At 42.2% G+C, this 19727-nt stretch overlaps 1 protein-coding gene across 1 annotated transcript; it reads left to right on the top strand.

Moving 5' to 3' along the window:
* The first annotated feature begins 2948 nt into the window (after positions 1–2948).
* LOC115163983 (low choriolytic enzyme-like) lies at positions 2949–3909 on the top strand. Its single transcript, XM_029716152.1, has one exon. It carries the CDS (start codon positions 2995–2997, stop codon positions 3778–3780), a length of 786 nt encoding a protein of 261 aa, XP_029572012.1. The 5' UTR covers positions 2949–2994; the 3' UTR covers positions 3781–3909.
* The last annotated feature ends 15818 nt before the right edge of the window (positions 3910–19727 follow it).

Below are 19727 nucleotides of genomic sequence, written 5' to 3'. Positions count from 1 at the left end.
GGCGGGGTCGAGACCCAGGATACGGTCCTGTCATCTATCAGCACGATACACTATAGGCACCCAAGTTCAAATAACTGCATGGGAATTATTAATGATGCTAACATAACAAAATGAATCAGTCACACCATTTCACAAGTAGCCTAGTAATACAACTAGAGATTTCTCCCTCTCATACTCTCCTGCAATCTTTTTCTATACATGCACTCACACAAGCACACAAGCACACTAGTATTTACACACACAGAGCCTTCTAATCAGGGTGTGTGTTAAGTGACGGGTGGGACATAGTGTGCTAATATGCTTGAAATCTCACTAAATGCGTAGCATTAGGAAAGTCAATACACAGCTTGCACCATAGCATCACTGAGGATTAAGTTTTTCTGTAGAGACAGTTTTTAGATTTTAAAGTGCTTGAGTTACAAAAATGACTATTCTATACTGCCACCTAATTGGGCTCTAATGGTTGTTTTAAAACAACACAACTAAGTGAGATCCATCTCGTTAAGCTTGTCACACCCAATGTAAACCAAACATGTGTTCCAAAGGAATAGACTCGATATAGTTTGTCCCTAACCATTATTCTAGAGTCAGATACTTTCTGATCCCCCTCATGGTTAATGTTATGATTAGACAGTGAGGTAATCTGATTCATTTTATGGTTAATGTTATGATCAGACAGTGAGGTAATCTGATTCCACTTATGGTTAATGTTATGATCAGACAGTGAGGTAATCTGATTCCTCTTATGGTGAATGTTATGATCAGACAGTGAGGTAATCTGATTCATTTTATGGTTAATGTTATGATCAGACAGTGAGGTAATCTGATTCCTCTTATGGTTAATGTTATGATCAGACAGTGAGGTAATCTGATTCCTCTTATGGTGAATGTTATGATCAGACAGTGAGGTAATCTGATTCCTCTTATGGTTAATGTTATGATCGACAGTGAGGTAATCTGATTCATTTTATTGTTAATGTTATAATCAGACAGTGAGGTAATCTGATTCCTTTTATGGTTAATGTTATGATTAGACAGTGAGGTAATCTGATTCATTTTATTGTTAATGTTATGATCAGACAGTGAGGTAATCTGATTCCTCTTATGGTTAATGTTATGATCAGACAGTTAGGTAATCTGATTCATTTTATGGTTAATGTTATGATCGTAGGATGAGGTAATCTGATTCCTCTTATGGTTAACCTCTATGGGCTAGGTGGGACGCTTGCATCCCACCTACTCAACAGCCAGTGGAATCCCGTGGCGCGATATTCAAATACCTTAGAAATGCTATTACTTCAATTTCTCAAACATATTACTATTTTACACCATTTTAAAGACAAGACTCTCGTTAATCTAACCACACTGTCCGATTTCAAAAAGGCTTTACAATGAAAGCAAAACATTAGATTATGTCAGCAGAGTACCCAGCCAGAAATAATCAGACACCCATTTTTCAAGCTAGCATATAATGTCACAAAAACCAAAACCACAGCTAAATGCAGCACTAACCTTTGATGATCTTCATCAGATGACACTCCTAGGACATTATGTTATACAATACATGCATGTTTTGTTCAATCAAGTTCATATTTATATCAAAAAACAGCTTTTTATATTAGCATGTGACGTTCAGAACTAGCATATCCACCGCAAACTTCCGATGAATTTACTAAATTACTCACGATAAACGTTCACAAAAAACATAACAATTAATTTAAGAATTATAGATACAGAACTCCTTTATGCAATCGCTATGTCCGATTTTAAAATAGCTTTTCGGTGAAAGCACATTTTGCAATATTCTGAGTAGATAGCCCGGCCATCACAGGCTAGCTATTTTGACACCCACCAAGTGTGGTACTCACCAAACTCAGATTTACTATAAGAAAAATTGGATTACCTTTGCTGTTCTTCGTCAGAATGCACTCCCAGGACATCTACTTCAATAACAAATGTTGGTTTGGTTCCAAATAATCCATAGTTATATCCAAATAGCGGTGTTTTGTTCGTGCGTTCAAGACACTATACGAAGGGTAAAGAAGGGTGACGCGCCCGGCGCGTTTCGTGACAAAAAAATTCAAAATATTCCATTACCGTACTTCGAAGCATGTCAAACGCTGTTTAAAATCAATTTTTATGCGATTTTTCTCGTAAAAAAGCGATAATATTCTGACCGGGAAACCCTGTTTTCGTTCAAAGACGAAAAAATATAAACATGGAGTCTTCTCGTACACGCGCCCCCAGTCTCATTGTTCTCAGATCGACCACTATCCAAATGCGCTACTGTTTTTCAGCCATGGCCTGCAAAGTTATCATTCAATGTTCTGGCGCCTTCTGAGAGCCTATGGGAGCGTTAGAAAATGTCACGTTATGCCAGAGATCCCCTGTTTTGGATAGAGATGATCAAGAAGGCCAAGAAATAGTCAGAGAGAGCGCTTCCTGTTTGGAATCTTCTCAGGTTTTGGCCTGCCAAATGAGTTCTGTTATACTCACAGACACCATTCAAACAGTTTTAGAAACTTTAGGGTGTTTTCTATCCAAATGTTATGATCGACAGTGAGGTAATCTTATTCATTTTATGGTTATTGTTATGATCGTAGGATGAGGTAATCTGATTCCTCTTATGGTTAATGTTATGATCAGACAGTGAGGTAATCTGATTCCTCTTATGGTTAATAGTATGATCGTAGGATGAGTTAATCTGATCCTGGATATGTGGTTGTAATAGAGACGACTTCTACCTCAAGAAATTGAAGTGTAATGTAATATGACCCACACAGATGAATTGTTGAAACAGTGGGTTAGGTTGTAGAGTACTCCCTCTGGTTGTTTTTCCAAGACAGTGAGCATCATCCCCAACCGTTAATCCTACACAGTCACACCTATGGGACAGCTGTATATAAACTCAGCTCTGACAGAACACTGGCATCAAGCTTTGGTGAATGAGCCAAGGACCCATCCATCCAAAGTAACGCCATACTCTGACGAAAGATGGACCACAGACCCACTCTTAGCCTGCTGCTGCTGCTGCTGCTGGGCCTATCACAGGCCAGTGGAAATGAGTTCCATGATGAGCCGGACCATGTGTCCATCACTTCAGCGATCCTGGAGTCCAACAACGGAACCAATGAGCTGCTGCTGGATGGAGACATTCTGGCTCCTAGAACCAGGAACGCCATGAAGTGCTTTAGCAGCCAGTACAGCTGTCTCTGGAAGAAGTCATCTGACGGCTTGGTGTACGTGCCTTACATCCTCAGCGCTGTATATTCCAGCTTGGAGGTAGAGACTATTGAGACGGCCATGAAGTACTTCCATGGCAAGACCTGCATCCGCTTCATTCCACGTAAGACACAGACTGCCTACCTGGACATTCAGAGCAGCGGCGGGTGTTTTGGTACCGTGGGGACTGTTGGGGACAGGCAGACATTGTCTCTTGCACAGTTTGGCTGTGTTCAACATGGTATCATCCAGCATGAGCTGCTTCACGCCCTGGGCTTCTACCATGAGCACAACAGGAGTGACCGTGAACAGTATATCAGGATCAACTGGCAGTACATCTATGACTTCGCCGTCGGGAACTTCCAGAAGGAGGACACCAACAACCTGCACACTGCATACGACTACTCCTCTGTCATGCACTATGATAGAACCGCTTACACTAACGACTACGGAAAGGAAACCATCACTCCCATCCCAGACCCATCTGTGGCCATCGGACAGAGACAGGGCATGTCCGACATTGATGTCCTGAAGGTCAACAAGCTCTACCAATGCTAAGAGGAAGAGCGCCATTGTTGAAAATGTGTGATGCTGGATGTGCTGTCATGTGGTGATGTATTTTATTGTTGGAAGTTTGTATGTATCCTTTTAATCACATTGGTAATAATAAAGCATGGTTATGGTAAAAAAAAAGTGCATGAGTTTGATATTTATTAATAGGATATTTATCCATCTGATTGGGTACTGTAATTATTAACTGCAGCTCTTGGGGGTTGGTGTTATTAAGTAGAATTGTAACTGCAGAGTGTTCTAACAGCTAGTCCTGTTAAACTAGCTGTCTTAAAATGATCCTCATATTTTTCTGTCTTTAATGAAGTGGGGGGTGTGATTTTCACCTGGAGAGATGAGCTGATGAGGGAGGAGAGGATCCAACACTTCCATGAACATGAACTGCATTAATAGGACCGTACAACATGGGCAATACTTTTGAGATAATATTCTATCAGAGGAACAGGAACCAGAGCAGAAGAAAATGTGAGGTGCTGGTAGTCAGTTCCGGTAAGCTCCTGCCCAAGTTGAGCACTAAATATGGGAGACTTTACAGGCATCATGATGCTTACAGTCATGTGGTTAACCAATGCCTACACCGCATGGCCACTGGCCATTAATGATGCTGATCACATTAGTATAGAGGAAAATAATGTTTCTTGGTCATTTTAAGCAAATCTACTTTGAAACAAAAGTATACACCTCACACACATGGTTATGGGCTTAACAAAAGAAGACACCTGTACCATGGGGGATATTGAGTTGAAATGTATCACATTTTGAGTTTGCTTCCCAATTTACACATTATATACATCACAGAAGACTGAAATATAACAAAACCGTTTGAAATAGAAATACAGAATTTTCAGTGGGTTTTTAATGAAATAATTTTTATTAATTATGAAAAATATTAATAATATTCCACCCATGAGGTCACTAGAGGGCAATTTCGTCATTTGACTACAGGAAAGAGCTACAGCAAATATGATATTGCTGAGATGATTACTGAAATATAATATTGGAAAGGAAAAACACAGGGAGACATACAGCAGTTTGCAAATTATATTTCAAAGCCCTGTCCTTTGTGTTATTTGTCCATGCTGGACCTAATGTAAAGTCCTGCTGGTGATGGCATTCTTATTGCAGTAATCCATTACTTCTGTGTCTAATTGAGTTTCCAGTATCGCAGCATTAAGTAAGGCTTCATACAGCAAGTCCAATAATGGAATGGTACATCAGCCGGCAAAGAGAGTCAGGCCACGTCTCTGCTCCCGGACAGTGATCTATAGGCGATGATGGGGAATTGATTAGCCAGTGTTTACTCTAACTCTAACCACATACCAGCAAGGGATGGGACATGGAGTGACTAACCTGTCATCAGAGATTCATTTCTGCAGAAGAAGAATCATTTCCCCCCCTCTGAAAATGTATCATGCCCTTTCAAGACCAAAAGAATTTGAGATTCTGTGTGTCCTTCCCAAGGCTGAATCACTGGAAATACATCTTATGTCGAGGCGAGAAAGCAATCCCTCTGCAGGTTTTACAAAACAAACGTTTTGTTTTATCCATGGAGATGATTTTCTTGTTGATCAAACCTATATTTATTTACTTACTGTGTTTTGACTTTTGTATAGTTGTGTTCTAATCTTTCTGGAGCAGCTGTATGGCAGGGATTAGGCAATGATGGAGACTGCTATACCGTTGGTGATTGGATGACGGCAAATTCGTTTTGAAATAAACAACCCAATCCACCAGGGGATAGGGAATAACCATGGACTGGGGCTACCAGAAGATTATCACTGTCCAACAGAAACAAATAGACGTCATGTGACGCCTAAATTCAAAGACTGAATGAATCAGTGGCTACTCTGACACAGCCAAACTAGAGCCGCTTTGTTTTTGTTGTTGAAATGATGATGGCTGGTTAGTGGCCACCAAAATTTAAAAATGTTAGAAGAATGGTTTTGCGGCTTTTCTGTGGATTCATGTGACCCCTCACAGTTAACACACGGGTGCCTACAGAAGCCCTAACAGCCTCTGTCAAAGCCCTGAGCTCCCTCAGTGGATGGCTGCCATGTACTAAGCAAGCTCTATGAGCAGCATTCCAATGACCGATGATACTAATAACATCATCAGCGTGCATCATGTGATTTTAACCAATTTTCTACAAACATAGAAACGCGCCATTTTCAATATCTATTGGTCTAACAAATCAAGTTGTTGTGGGAAAGGCAAACCTGCATGTATTCCATTCCATTGTGAATGAGGCTGTGTCTCTGTGTTGATGCTGTGACCTTTCAGAGGCACGTCAAGGTGTTCACAGAGGGAGACATGGGTGAAGGTGACGTGGTCTGCTGTGGACACCAAGAGCATGCTGAAGATGCAGGGGCTGTTGGAGGAGAATTTATAAGATGCCCTAGTCCTTTTGGGTTGAGACCAAAGGAACGCGAGTCTTACTCCCCACCTCTCTCCCCTCCTTGTTTTGGGGTTTTGTTGTAGACCAAGCAAACAGGCAAATATGCTATGCTAATTCATGTGTATGAAATATGAATGTCACCTTATGCAGAACTTCAAGAGAGCAGTAAGCAGGGCATCTCACTCTCCTATTCATTATTCACTGTACAAATGACTTGAAAAGGAATCTGTCCTTTGTCAACAGGCCTTTGAGAGGAAAATGTATTCTTCATCTTCTAACAGCTTCGACAAACTTACCAGATCAAATGATAAACTCTGCCCACAACTTGGGAGACACCTCGACACTGCTCCAACAGTTAACTTTTATCCCCACTCATTGGAGGCTATCCAAGTTCTAAATGGAAATATATTTGCGGAGATGGTGAGAGGATATTAGAGTTAGCGACTGTGCTTCTTCTGATTAATGAGACAAGCAGTCGTGATTAACGTGCCTCTGATTGTGCAAATGGACAGAACCTCTCTGCTCACCCCTCCACCATCCGAGCCCAAATGGCCAGCTGTGGAGATATGCCTGTCCATCTCCAGCACTTACTCATCCTAACGGCCCCCATAGTCTGCATTAAATCAGCCCTGGCTCAGGAAGAGATTAGACCCCACGGGACAGAGGCCCAGAAAGAGATGAGACGCACATGGGACGAAGGCCCAGGAAGAGATGAGACCCCAAGGGACAGAGGCCCAGAAAGAGATGAGATGCCCACGGACGGAGGCCCAGGAGGAGATGAGACGCCCACGGACGGAGCCCAGGACAAAATGAGACGCCCATGGGACGGAGGCCCAGGAGGAGATGATACCCCCATGGAATGGAGGCTCACTTGGGCAGGCCTGCACATCACCTGGCCTGGCCCACTCACACAGCTCTCCATCAGCCTGAGCACCACTACGCAGTGGGCAGGGAGAGGGGAGGGGCTACAAGAGACCACAGAGGGGAAGGTTGGAGTTTTAGAGGTGGAGCTAGTCTGCATACTGATTTCTGAGACCTACCTTGATGTACTTTGTAGTACCTTAGAGAGATTTGGAGAAGACAAAATCATGACTTACCTGTTTGGTTGAGTGTTTAACCTACTGTATTATGCATAACCTTTTGCGAACCTACAATACTGTACCAGCATGACAGGAACAATCAGTATCTTCCGTAAATCAAAGAGGTTGCAGCTACATTTGCTCAGTACATTCACAGGTAAATAGTCATGTGATGATATGCTACAGAATTTACTGCACAGTAAATGGGGAAAGTAATTGATGCCTCAGCATTAATATACAGATGTCTTACAGGGTTTGGATTGACTCTTTGTGCTGCCGTTGGATCGGCGGTTGTACATGTTTCCAGCCACTCATCATCCTATATGCTATGACCTCTCAACCCTAGACAAGACTGGGGTCTTGTTTTATCACCATCCAGTACAGTACAAAGACCCCCCTCCATTCACCAACCAGTACAGTACAAAGACCCCCCTCCCTTCCCCATCCAGTACAGTACAAAGACTCCCCTCCTTCACCATCCAGTATAGTACAAAGACCCCCCTCCCTTCCCCATCCAGTACAGTACAATGACCCCCCTCCCTTCACCATCCAGTACAGTACAAAGACCCCCCTCCCTTCCCCATCCAGTACAGTACAATGACCCCCCTCCCTTCACCATCCAGTACAGTACAAAGACTCCCCTCCTTCACCATCCAGTATAGTACAAAGACCCCCCTCCTTCACCATCCAGTACAGTACAAAGACCCCCGTCCATTCACCATCCAGTACAGTACAAAGACCCCCCTCCCTTCACCATCCAGTACAGTACAAAGACCCCTCTCCTTCACCATCCAGTACAGTACAACAACCCCCCCTTCACCATCCAGTATAGTACAAAGACCCCCCTCCTTCACCACCCAGTACAGTACAACGACCCCCCTCCCTTCACCATCCAGTACAGTACAAAGACCCCCCTCCTTTACCATCCAGTATAGTACAAAGACCCCCCTCCCTTCACCATCCAGTACAGTACAAAGACCCCCCTCCCTTCACCACCCAGTATAGTACAAAGACCCCCCTCCCTTCACCATCCAGTACAGTACAATGACCCCCCTCCCTTCACCATCCAGTACAGTACAAAGACCCCCCTCCCTTCACCACCCAGTACAGTACAATGACCCCCCTCCCTTCACCACCCAGTACAGTATCTCTCCACTGGCTGACCGAATACACTTCCTGATTAGTTAACGTTAGACTTTAATTACCACAGTTAATATATGGATTTCTGCATCCCTGATACTCGATACCACGCAGAACATAAAATTGTTCATACAAAATTGATCCACACCAAATTCCCCCTCAGAATGAATCACGACCCGATCGATCGAGCGCAATGTGCCACTGGTCCTTGGGTTTAGATGTGTATTTTATCAAAGACGTGAACTTTCTTCTCCCTTCACTGGTTACAGCACGGGAACGTAATGCATTAATGTGTCGTTGGAGGTAGACCAACTGCAGATTATTATTGACCAGTGGAGACATGTTAACAACAACACTGTTCTGTGTCATTCACCTGCGGACGGACACACAGTAAAGAACAGCCTTTCCCTGGCCCTGCCTACCGGGAATGGGTGACAAACAATTTGTTACCTCCAACACATTCATTTTCAGCCCTGCGCCATCTCAGTAACTCCTGTGATAAATACTCTCTGAGGCCAGCTTTATCGTGACTGGTGGTTTTTCCCATGAACACAACTTTTGTTATTGCCTCTCTCCTCTCTGCAAACCAAATCTCCTCCTTTGGTTTTTACTACTTTATCAGAATAATATGTTTGCCAGAAGTGCACAGGTTCATTTATTTAGCCTCCTGACATATTTATTTTTGTGAAAAAAAATCCTAATAATCTGGGGTGCTGAATACTTTATTAAAAGTAGAACAGAAAACATTGTCTTAAATCTTTTTTTTATTTGCCGCAAGCAGCAAACTCCTGAGTTCCTTCCGACTTTCAGTAACCGTCAAGCTGGCTAACTGTCACCCCTGTCAGCGCCGGCTGAGAGGTGGAGGACACATGTTATCCTGGTGAAATTTAAAATGGCTTCTGATGCCCCTTTTCCGAGAGCCTGCCACTCTCTCTCTCATCTCTAAGCAGATTTAACACCCCACACTACTCCTGTGAGCAATAGCCCCACCGTACTACATCAAGGCTGTATTTTCTGTGTGCAGTCTTGTGTGTTGGAAGAGACCCAGGTTGCGGAGTGGAACATTCCAATCAAAATTCCAATGTTTTGCTAAACTGTAATTATTTTGCCACTATGGCCTATTTATTGCCTTACCTCCCTAATCTTACTACATTTGCAAACACTGTATATAGACTTTTCTATTGTCTTATTGACTGTACGTTTGTTTATCCATGTGTAACTCTGTGTTGTTTGTGTCGCACTGCTTTGCTCTATCTTGATCAGGTCGCAGTTGTAAATGAGAACTTGTTCTCAACTGGCCTACCTGGTTAAATAAAGGTGAAATAAAAAATACATTTAGATTTTGGTCCATAGTGATATATTTTTATTTTGTAAGTTGTATTACACTGGGCTGAAGTACACTCCAATTTATTTTGTAACAAGATACTTTCGTAAGCTGTAATTTGTATTTTCAAAATACAAAATCATCCTATACCATTTCTTTACAGTTTTGTGGGCCCATTTCACAATACATTGGTATCAAAAGTCTGATAGCACGACGGTGTGAACCAACAGCACCCTGAACAGCTTCTACCCCCAAGTCATAAGACTGCTAAATAGTTTGTTAAATAGTTAACCAATAGCTACCCTGACTATCTGCATTTTGTACTAACTCTTTTGATGCTGCTGCTACGGTTTATTATCTATCCTGTTGCCTAGTCACTTTGTCTCTTCCTACAGTGCCTTCGGAAAGTATTTCCACATCCATTTCCATATTTTGCTAGGTTACAGCCTTATTCTAAAATTGATTAAATATTTTTTTCTCTTCAATCTACACACAATACCCAATAATGATAAAGCAATTTATATAAAAAAATAGATATATATCACATTTACATTTCAGACACTTTACTCAGTACTTTGTTAATTAAAGTTCCTTTGGCAGTGATTACAGCCTTGAGTCTGCTAGGGTATGACGCTACAAGCCTGGCATACCTGTATTTGGGGAGTTTCTCCCATTCTTCTCTGCAGATCCTCTCAAGCTCTGTCAGGTTGGATGGGGAGCATTGCTGCACATCAATTTTCAGGTGTCTCCAGAGATGTTTGATGGGGTTCAAGTCCGGGCTCAGGGCGGGCCACTTTCAGAGACTTGTCCTGAAGCCACTTCTGCGTTGTCTTGGCTGTGTGCTTAGGGTCATTGTCCTGTTGGAAGGTGAACCGTCACCCCAGTCTGAGGTTCTGAGTGCTCTGAAGCAGGTTTTCATCAAGGATCTCTCTGTTCATCTTTGCCTCGATCCTGAATAGTCTCCTAGTCACTGCAGCTGAAAAACATCCCCACAGCATGATGCTGCCACCACCATGCTACACCATATGGATGGTACCAGGTTTCCTCCAGACGTGACGCTTGGCATTCAGGCCAAAGAGTTCAATCTTGTTTTCATCAGACCGGAGAATTTTGTTTATCATCGTCTGAGAATCTTTTAGGTGCCATTTGGGAAACTCCAAGCGGGCTGTCATGTGCCTTTTACTGAAGAGTGGCTTCCGTATGGCCACTCTACCATAAAGGCCTGATTGTTGGAGCGCTGCAGAGATGGTTGTCCTTCAAGAAGTTTCTCCCATCTCCACAGAGGAATTCTAGAGCACTGTCAGAGTGACCATTGGGTTCTTGGTCACCTCCCTGACCAAGGTCTTTCTCCCCAGATTGCTCAGTTTGGTCGGGGGGTCAGCTCTAGGAAGAGTCTTGGTGGTTCCAAACGTCTTCCATTTAAGAACGATCGAGGCCACTGTGGTCTTGGGAACCTTCAATTCTGCAGAAATGTTTTGGTAGCCTTCCCCAAATCTGTGCCTGGACACAATCCTGTCTCTGAGCTCTACAAACATTTTTTTCGACCTCATGGCTTGGGTTTTGCTGTGGGACCTTACAGTGAGGGAAAAAAGTATTTGATCCCCTGCTGATTTTGTATGTTTGCCCACTGACAAAGAAATGATCAGTCTATTATTTTAATAGTAGGTTTATTTGAACAGTGAGAGACAGAATAACAACAAAAAAATCCAGGAAAACGCATGTCAAAATTGTTATACATTTATTTGCATTTTAATGAGGGAAAAAAGTATTTGACCCCCTCTCAATCAGAAAGATTTCTGGCTCCCAGGTGTCTTTTATACAGGTAACGAGCTGAGATTAGGAGCACACTCTCAAAGGGAGTGCTTCTAATCTCAGTTTGTTACCTGTATAAAAGACACCTGTCCACAGAAGCAATCAATCAATCAGATTCCAAACTCTCCACCATGGCCAAGACCAAAGAGCTCTCCAAGGATTTCAGGGACAAGATTGTAGACCTACACAAGGCTGGAATGGGCTACAACACCATCGCCAAGCAGCTTGGTGAGAAGGTGACAACAGTTGGTGCGATTATTCACAAATGGAAGAAACACAAAAGAACTGTCAATCTCCCTCGGCCTGGGGCTCCATGCAAGATCTCACCTCGTGGACCTACCATTAAAATTATAGACTGATCATTTCTTTGTCAGTGGGCAAACGTACAAAATCAGCAGTGGATCAAATACTTTTTTCCCTCACTGTATATAGACAGGTGTGTGCCTTCCAAATCATGTCCATTCAATTTAATTTACCAAAGGTGGACTCGATGCATCTGAACTAAATTTTGAGTCTCATAGCAAAGGGTCTGAATACTTATGTAAATACTATTAGCAAACGTTTCTAAGAACCTGTTTTTTTTCTCGCTTTTTCATTATGGGGTATTGTGAGTAGATTGCTGAGGAAACGTTTTTTGTTAATACATTTTAGAATAAGGCTGTAACGTAACAAAATGTGGAGAAAGTCAAGGGGTCTGAATAATTTCTGAAGGCACTGTATATGTACATATCTAACTCAATTACCTTGTACCCCTGCACATCGATTGACTCTGTACTGGTACCCTGTGTTTTAGCCAAGCTAACATTACTCATTGTGTATTTATTCCCTGTGTTATTCTTTTTCTATTACTTCTCTCTGCATTGTTGGGAAGGGCCCATAAGCATTTCACTGCTAATTTACACCTGTTGTTTCTTTCTGCATTGTTGGGAAGGGCCCATAAGCATTTCACTGCTAATTTACACCTGTTGTTTCTTTCTGCATTGTTGGGAAGGGCCCATAAGCATTTCACTGCTAATTTACACCTGTTGTTTCTCTCTGCATTGTTGGGAAGGGCCCATAAGCATTTCACTGCTAATTTACACCTGTTGTTTACGAAGCATGTGACAAATACAATTTTATTTGGTGATTTAATTTGAGCCTCTCGTAAACTAACTAAATGTATATGTAAACATTACCAATTGCAAAGCATGCTGAGTATTACTCCAAAGAGCTCCACCCGAAACAAGGCCAATGACAATACCCAGTGTGCTTTGCAATTGTTCATTTTGTCATATACATTTACATTTTGGTCATTTAGCAGACACTCTTATCCAGAGTGACAGTGCATCCTGAGCGGCACAGTTTCTGAGGCACTGCATCACAGTGCTAGAGGCATCACTATCTATCACAATTGCCGTGATTGAGAGTCCCATAGGGCGGCGGACAATTGGCCCAGCGTCGGCCAGGGTAGGATGTCATTGTAAATTGTAAATAACTGACTTACCTAGTTAAATAATGGTTAAATAAAATATAACCAAGGTAGATAAACAACAACATATCATATTCATAGCAAGTAAAATGTTTGTAAAAACGTTACTGAGAATGTTGTGGATGTTCGGCTGCCGACTTGAAAATGTATTTTTGTATTTTAAAATACAAAATAAATGTACAATATTTTTATTATCCCATAACAGTCTAAGCCCTGTCATACCCGGGGGTTCTACTTAGCTATATGGCATTATTTTAAGAAGGTCATACTAAGGACCACTTAGATTTTTGATTTAGAATTTTAAGACCCCTTGAACTATAAAAAAATATTCACTAAACCCGCAATAACATCTGCGAAATATGTAACTGTTACAGACATATATCTATCCTACGCTGCCTTTCTAAGGTCTTCGAAAGCCAAGTTAACAAACAGATCCCCAACCATTTCGAATCCCGCCGTACCTTCTCCGCTATGCAATCTGGTTTCAGAGCTGCTCATGGGTGCACCTCAGCCACGCTCAAGGTCCTAAACGATATCATAACCGCCATCGATAAGAGACAATACTGTGCAGCCGTATTCATCGACATGGCCAAGGCTTTCGACTCTGTCAATCACTGCATTCTTATCAGCAGACTCAACAGCCTTGGTTTCTCAAATGATTGCCTCACCTGGTTCACCAACTACTTCTCAGACAGAGTTCAATGTGTCAAATCTGAGGGCCTGTTGTCCGGACCTCTGGCAGTCTCTATGGGGGTGCCACAGGGTTCAATTCTCGGTCCGACTCTCTTCTCTGTATACATCAATGATGTCGTTCTTGCTGCTGGTGATTCTCTGATCCACTTCTACGCAGACAACACCATTTTGTTTATTTCTGGCCCTTCTTTGGACAACTGTGTTGACTAACCTCCAGACGAGCTTCAATGCCATACAACACTCCTTCCGTGGCCTCCAACTGCTCTTAAATGCAAGTAAAACTAAATGCATGCTCTTCAACCGATCGCTGCCCGCACCTGCCCGCCCATCCAACATCACTACTCTGGACGGGTCTGACTTAGAATATGTGGACAACTACAAATACCTAGGTGTTTGGATAGACTGTAAACTCTCCTTCCAGACTTATATTAAGCATCTCCAATCCCAAATTAAATCTAGAATCAGCTTCCTATTTCGCAACAAATCATCCTTCACTCATGCTGCCAAACATACCCTCGTAAAACTGACTATCCTAACGATCCTTGACTTCGACGATGTCATTTACAAAATAGCCATCAACACTCTACTCAGCCTATTGGATGCAGTCTATCACAGTGCCATCCGTTTTGTCACCAAAGCCCCATATACTACCCACCACTGCGACCTGTATTTTCTCGATGACTGGCCTTCGCTTCATACTCGTCGCCAAACCCACTGGCTCCAGGTCATCTATAAGTTTGTGCTAGGTGAATCCCCACCTTATCTCAGCTCACTGGTCACCATAGCAGCACCCACCCATAGCACACGCTCCAGCAGGTATATTTCACTGGTCACCCCCAAAGCCAATTCCTCCTTTGGCTGCCTTTCCTTCCAGTTCTCTGCTACCAATGACTGGAACGAACTGCAAAAATCACTGGAGCTGGAGACTCATATCTCCCTCACTAACTTTAAGCATCAGCTGTCAGAGCAGTTTACAGATCACTGCACCTGTACATAGCTCATCTATAAATAGCCCACCCAACTACCTTTACACGTCAGTATCTCTACTTGCACATTCATCTTCTGCACACCTATCACTCCAGTGTTTAATTGCTAAATTGTAATTACTTCGCTACCATGGCCTATTTATTGCCTTACCTCCCTTATCTTACCTCATTTGCACACACTGTATATAGACTGTTCTATTGTGTTATTGACTGTACGTTTGTTTATACCATGTGTAACTCTGTGTTGTTGTTTGTGTCACACTGCTTTGCTTTATCTTTGCCAGGTCGCAGTTGTAAATGAGGACTTGTTCTCAACTGGCCTACCTGGTTAAATAAAGGTGAAATAAATAAAATAGAAAATATATATGTTTGACCAATAAAATGTTTTTTTGATATGGTGAAAACAATGTTGGGGCCTTATTGCTATTAGCCCATACAAACACATTGAATAGCAGATTCACTACATGGAACAACAGATAGTCCTCCCCAAAAATCTAAAGGAAGTTTGTTCTGAAGTTTCTGTCCTTGAAGACTGATTTTCAGGATGTCTCATGGTCTGACAAACACAGCTCTAGTTCTGTCACCATTCATTGAGATGCAAAAATAACTGATATCTCTAGCATAAATACAATACTTTTCAAAAGTAGCTTATATTTTATTTTAATACAATGTTCTTTAGTGCATTTTGAAGTTGTATTTTGTAATTGTAATTTGTGATTTATGCCCATCCCTGAGTGCTGTCACTAGGGATAATTATCAGCGTTATATTCTATCTATTCTATTGTAACTGATCAGACATAGTCATATATTACATTATAACAAGGATTTTATTCAATGTCTACTTCCCTCCATCTGTCTTCCACAGAGTTAGGTGCAATACCTAGATGAAATGTTCCTATTTCAGGCACTTCTTACACTACTCATCAGTATTTATCAGTGAGACTCTTAATATATGTCTCATCCTGGAGTGTAGGAAACAGACAGACGTCCACTCGGTATGCCCCCAAAATATGTGAAGGAATATGTGGGTGGAACACAGCAAAGGACTGCACACATTCTCATACATAATTATTGAGTCACAGAGACTTTTTCTAGGATATTTCACTCCCCTACATGAAGGGTGCTCCTATTTTATGGAAGAGAGCGAAGTAGATATTTCATTACAGAAACTGACATCAGCCTGAACGCATTTCCTTTCATGCTGTTATTCACGGGCAGCTCCATATTGTTTATTGGTTAAAAGGGAGTAAATTACATATTGACTGGCTTGTTATGTTCATTCAATTTGCAGTGATCAAAAGTGTCAGGCCAGGCTATGGGTCGTGGTGGTGACAGACTGTATCTGTGGGTCATGGTGGTGACTGACTGTATCTGTGGGTCGTGGTGGTGACTGACTGTATCTGTGGGTCGTGGTGGTGACTGACTGTTTCTGTGGGTCGTGGTGGTGACTGACTGTATCTATGGGTCGTGGTGGTGACAGACTGTATCTGTGGGTCGTGGTGGTGACTGACTGTATCTGTGGGTCGTGGTGGTGACTGACTGTATCTGTGGGTCGTGGTGGTGACTGACTGTATCTGTGGGTCGTGCTGGTGACTGACTGTATCTGTGGGTCGTGGTGGTGACTGACTGTATCTGTGGGTCGTGGTGGTGACCGACTGTATCTGTGGGTCGTGGTGGTGACTGACTGTATCTGTGGGTCGTGGTGGTGACCGACTGTATCTGTGGGTCGTGGTGGTGACTGACTGTATCTATGGGTCGTGGTGGTGACAGACTGTATCTGTGGGTTGTGGTGGTGACTGACTGTATCTGTGGGTCGTGGTGGTGACTGACTGTATCTGTGGGTCGTGGTGGTGACTGACTGTATCTGTGGGTCGTGGTGGTGACTGACTGTATCTGTGGGTCGTGGTGGTGGACTGACTGTATCGGTGGGTCGTGGTGGTGGACTGACTGTATCTGTGGGTCGTGGTGGTGACTGACTGTATCTGTGGGTTGTGGTGGTGACTGACTGTATCGGTGGGTCGTGGTGGTGACTGACTGTATCTGTGGGTCGTGGTGGTGACTGACTGTATCTGTGGGTTGTGGTGGTGACTGACTGTATCGGTGGGTCGTGGTGGTGACTGACTGTATCTGTGGGTCGTGGTGACTGACTGTATTGAGGCAAGGCAGAGGAAAGGAGGGACAGCAGCACTAGGGCTGGGAATTGACAGGGAACTCACGATACTTAGACGCGATACAATATGTATTGCAATGGTCACGATTCTGTCAATTCTCACAATCCTATGTAAATGTTTTTTATTTACCTGTATTTTATCAGGGAGTCATGCTGAGACATAGGTCACTTTTACAGATGAGCCCTGACTTACATAAATTACAGAAAATACACACATCAAAATATAAATACAAAATGCAAGCAGAAAGAAAACACCGTCATAAAAAACAAACACATGAATCAGTGACAAGGTATGATATATAAGGTATGGTATAATAATGTATTGCAGTTCGATAATAATGTATTGCAATTCAATTTGATTGTGGATTGTGTATGTGTGCCATTCAAATGGTGAATGGGCAAGACAACATATTTAGCTGTCTTTGAGCAGGGTATGATAGTTGGTGCAAGACACACTGGTTTGTGTCAAGAACTGCCACGCTACTGGGTTTTTCATGCTCAACAGTTTCCCGTGTGTATCAAGAATGGTCCACCACCCAAAGGATATCCAGACAACTTGACACAACTGTGGGAAGCATTTGAGTCAACATGGGCCAGCATCCTTATGCCCCAATGAATTGAGACTGTTCTGAGGGCAAAGGGGAGGGAGGGGGGGTGCAACTCAATAATTAGCAATTTATTCTTAATGTTTTGTACACTCAGTATAGATACTATCGCTCAAAATAATATTGCAATATGTACCTATCTTTTTTCCCCCATCACTAAGCAGCACCAATAGAACCTGAGAGGCTCTTCTCTGCTCCATGGGTACTGAGTGTGTCAGGGAGATTAAATGATTGTAGGAGATAGATGTGAAGAGCTGTGAACTAACTGCCAGCCTTGCCACACAGGGTTCTCAAGTGGCAAACACTCAGAGAAACTGTTGGGGAGAGAGAAAGTTACTTCTGTTTCTGAGTGAATGCCTTCACATCACAACTCCTTTGCCTTGGTTTGTGTTTGTTCATGTTGGATCACATGCTGGCATTTTTCCACATTACATTTTTCCAATTGTATTTGTCCACATTTTCCTATCTTCCCCTCTCTTTAGGCCTCAGCCAAGTGTAGTTAATAACCAATGGTCCCCCTGGCCTATACAGTAGTTATACCAAACCCAGTAAACAAGCCCCGGGAGGAAGGGACGTCTACAGCATATTGATGGATTAGCCAGCAGTGCATTAGTTTGAGAACACATTCAAATGACTGTGAGTGAACAACAGCCTGAAGCCAAACAGAGGTAATGATATATATCTGGCGGTACATCGACTTCAGATAGGCCCCATTCCTCACGTCTACCATCCACTAACCCTACTACTCCTGTTCATCCTGACAAACTATGGAGTAACCGACGTAGTGTATAGAAAAGTCAAATGGACAACTTTTCAATACAGGATTGGGACTTTATTTCAGTCTAGGTATAGCTGGCTGCTCCACTCTGAAAGAGGCAAACGTTATTGATATTTACAGATCATTAAGTTTTCAGTTATTTAGTTAAAGGTTAGCACACAGGATGGCTTAACCCTTGTGTGGTGTTCATGTTTTTGTTATTCACCCAATGATCGCTGGTCTGATGGACCCACAACATTATTGTGTTTTTAAAACAAAACAGCCATAACAATTTACGTAAAAATACTTAATACTTAGATGTTGACTTATATCAATTACAAGCAATATGGACATACATGGTTAAAATTTGCCATTTACCTCTGCTAGACCACTTTCAATAAAAGTGTTATTTTGGGGGAGGGGATAAAATGAGATTTTTAATTATAATCAAGACATGGTTGGAATAAATCATGAGTATAAATGAAACAAGGTTTTCATGACTATTGATGTTTATTACTTTGAACTGATCATATTGGAAGGACATAAAGTATTTTATGGAAATTATAAATGAGCCCCATTGAACACAAATGAAGGCCAGTCGACACACCACATGAGGGAGAGAGTTTTACTGTGTGTGTGTTGCAAATGTATTTATTGCACTTGATGCATGTGTACTGTGTCTTCCTGTCCTTCTTGGGTCCACACACATTGCAGCGCTTCTTCTTGTTGCTACCGGTTGCAGTCTAGAATGATGAAAACACTTACTGGTTCTTCCTTTAAAAGTTGTGTCGTACTGCAGCACAGCTTGCAGGCTGCCTCAGAATTCTATGGCACGTTATTTAAGTGTCAGCCATTGTTGCCATTAATGCTAGTAAATGCAAGATTGACCACCAGAGGGCATCTTTGAGAAGCGTTTGATTGTTTTTAATATTGGCTGTACTAGAGAATTTAAAACCTTTTTTGTAAGAGCATAGTATATGGGATTGATTATAAGAAATTGTATTGGTATTATGGTGTTTCTATTCCAAGAAAAATGAAAAATAAAACCCGTAGGGTTTCCGTTAGGAAAATATGGCGCTGTTCCAAGTGACTGATCAGGAGTAGGCTACTAAGTGACTGTGAGTGAAGAGCAAAATATTCCTAAAATTTCCACCCCCTAATTGTAGGCTATCCAATACCCAAATGGAGATTGAAAATAAAAATGTCATTGATTTATCAAGACCAGTCCCCATGCTTATCTCCGTGCAGCGCAACACGGTGCTGAAATAGTTGACCGCATGCAGGTAGGCTATTGCTTCAAATCCTAATATAACAATTGAATGACTTTGGGTGTTCCAGTCAGCAACAATTTGTTGCCTTCAAAAGCCTACTATTTTCCAATATTTCTGTCATTCAGTGATATTTATTCACATAGTAATTTGTTATGGATCCATCCAGTTGTGGTTAGAAAACAATACATGTGGTGGACTCTGTAAGAGTCTATTGTCTTGCTGATAGCCCATCAAG

This window comes from Salmo trutta, chromosome 26, assembly GCF_901001165.1.
Source record: "Salmo trutta chromosome 26, fSalTru1.1, whole genome shotgun sequence".
NCBI lineage: Eukaryota > Metazoa > Chordata > Actinopteri > Salmoniformes > Salmonidae > Salmo > Salmo trutta.
Note: the sequence above shows the minus strand (reverse complement) of the source record. Positions and strands in the feature narration are given on the sequence as shown.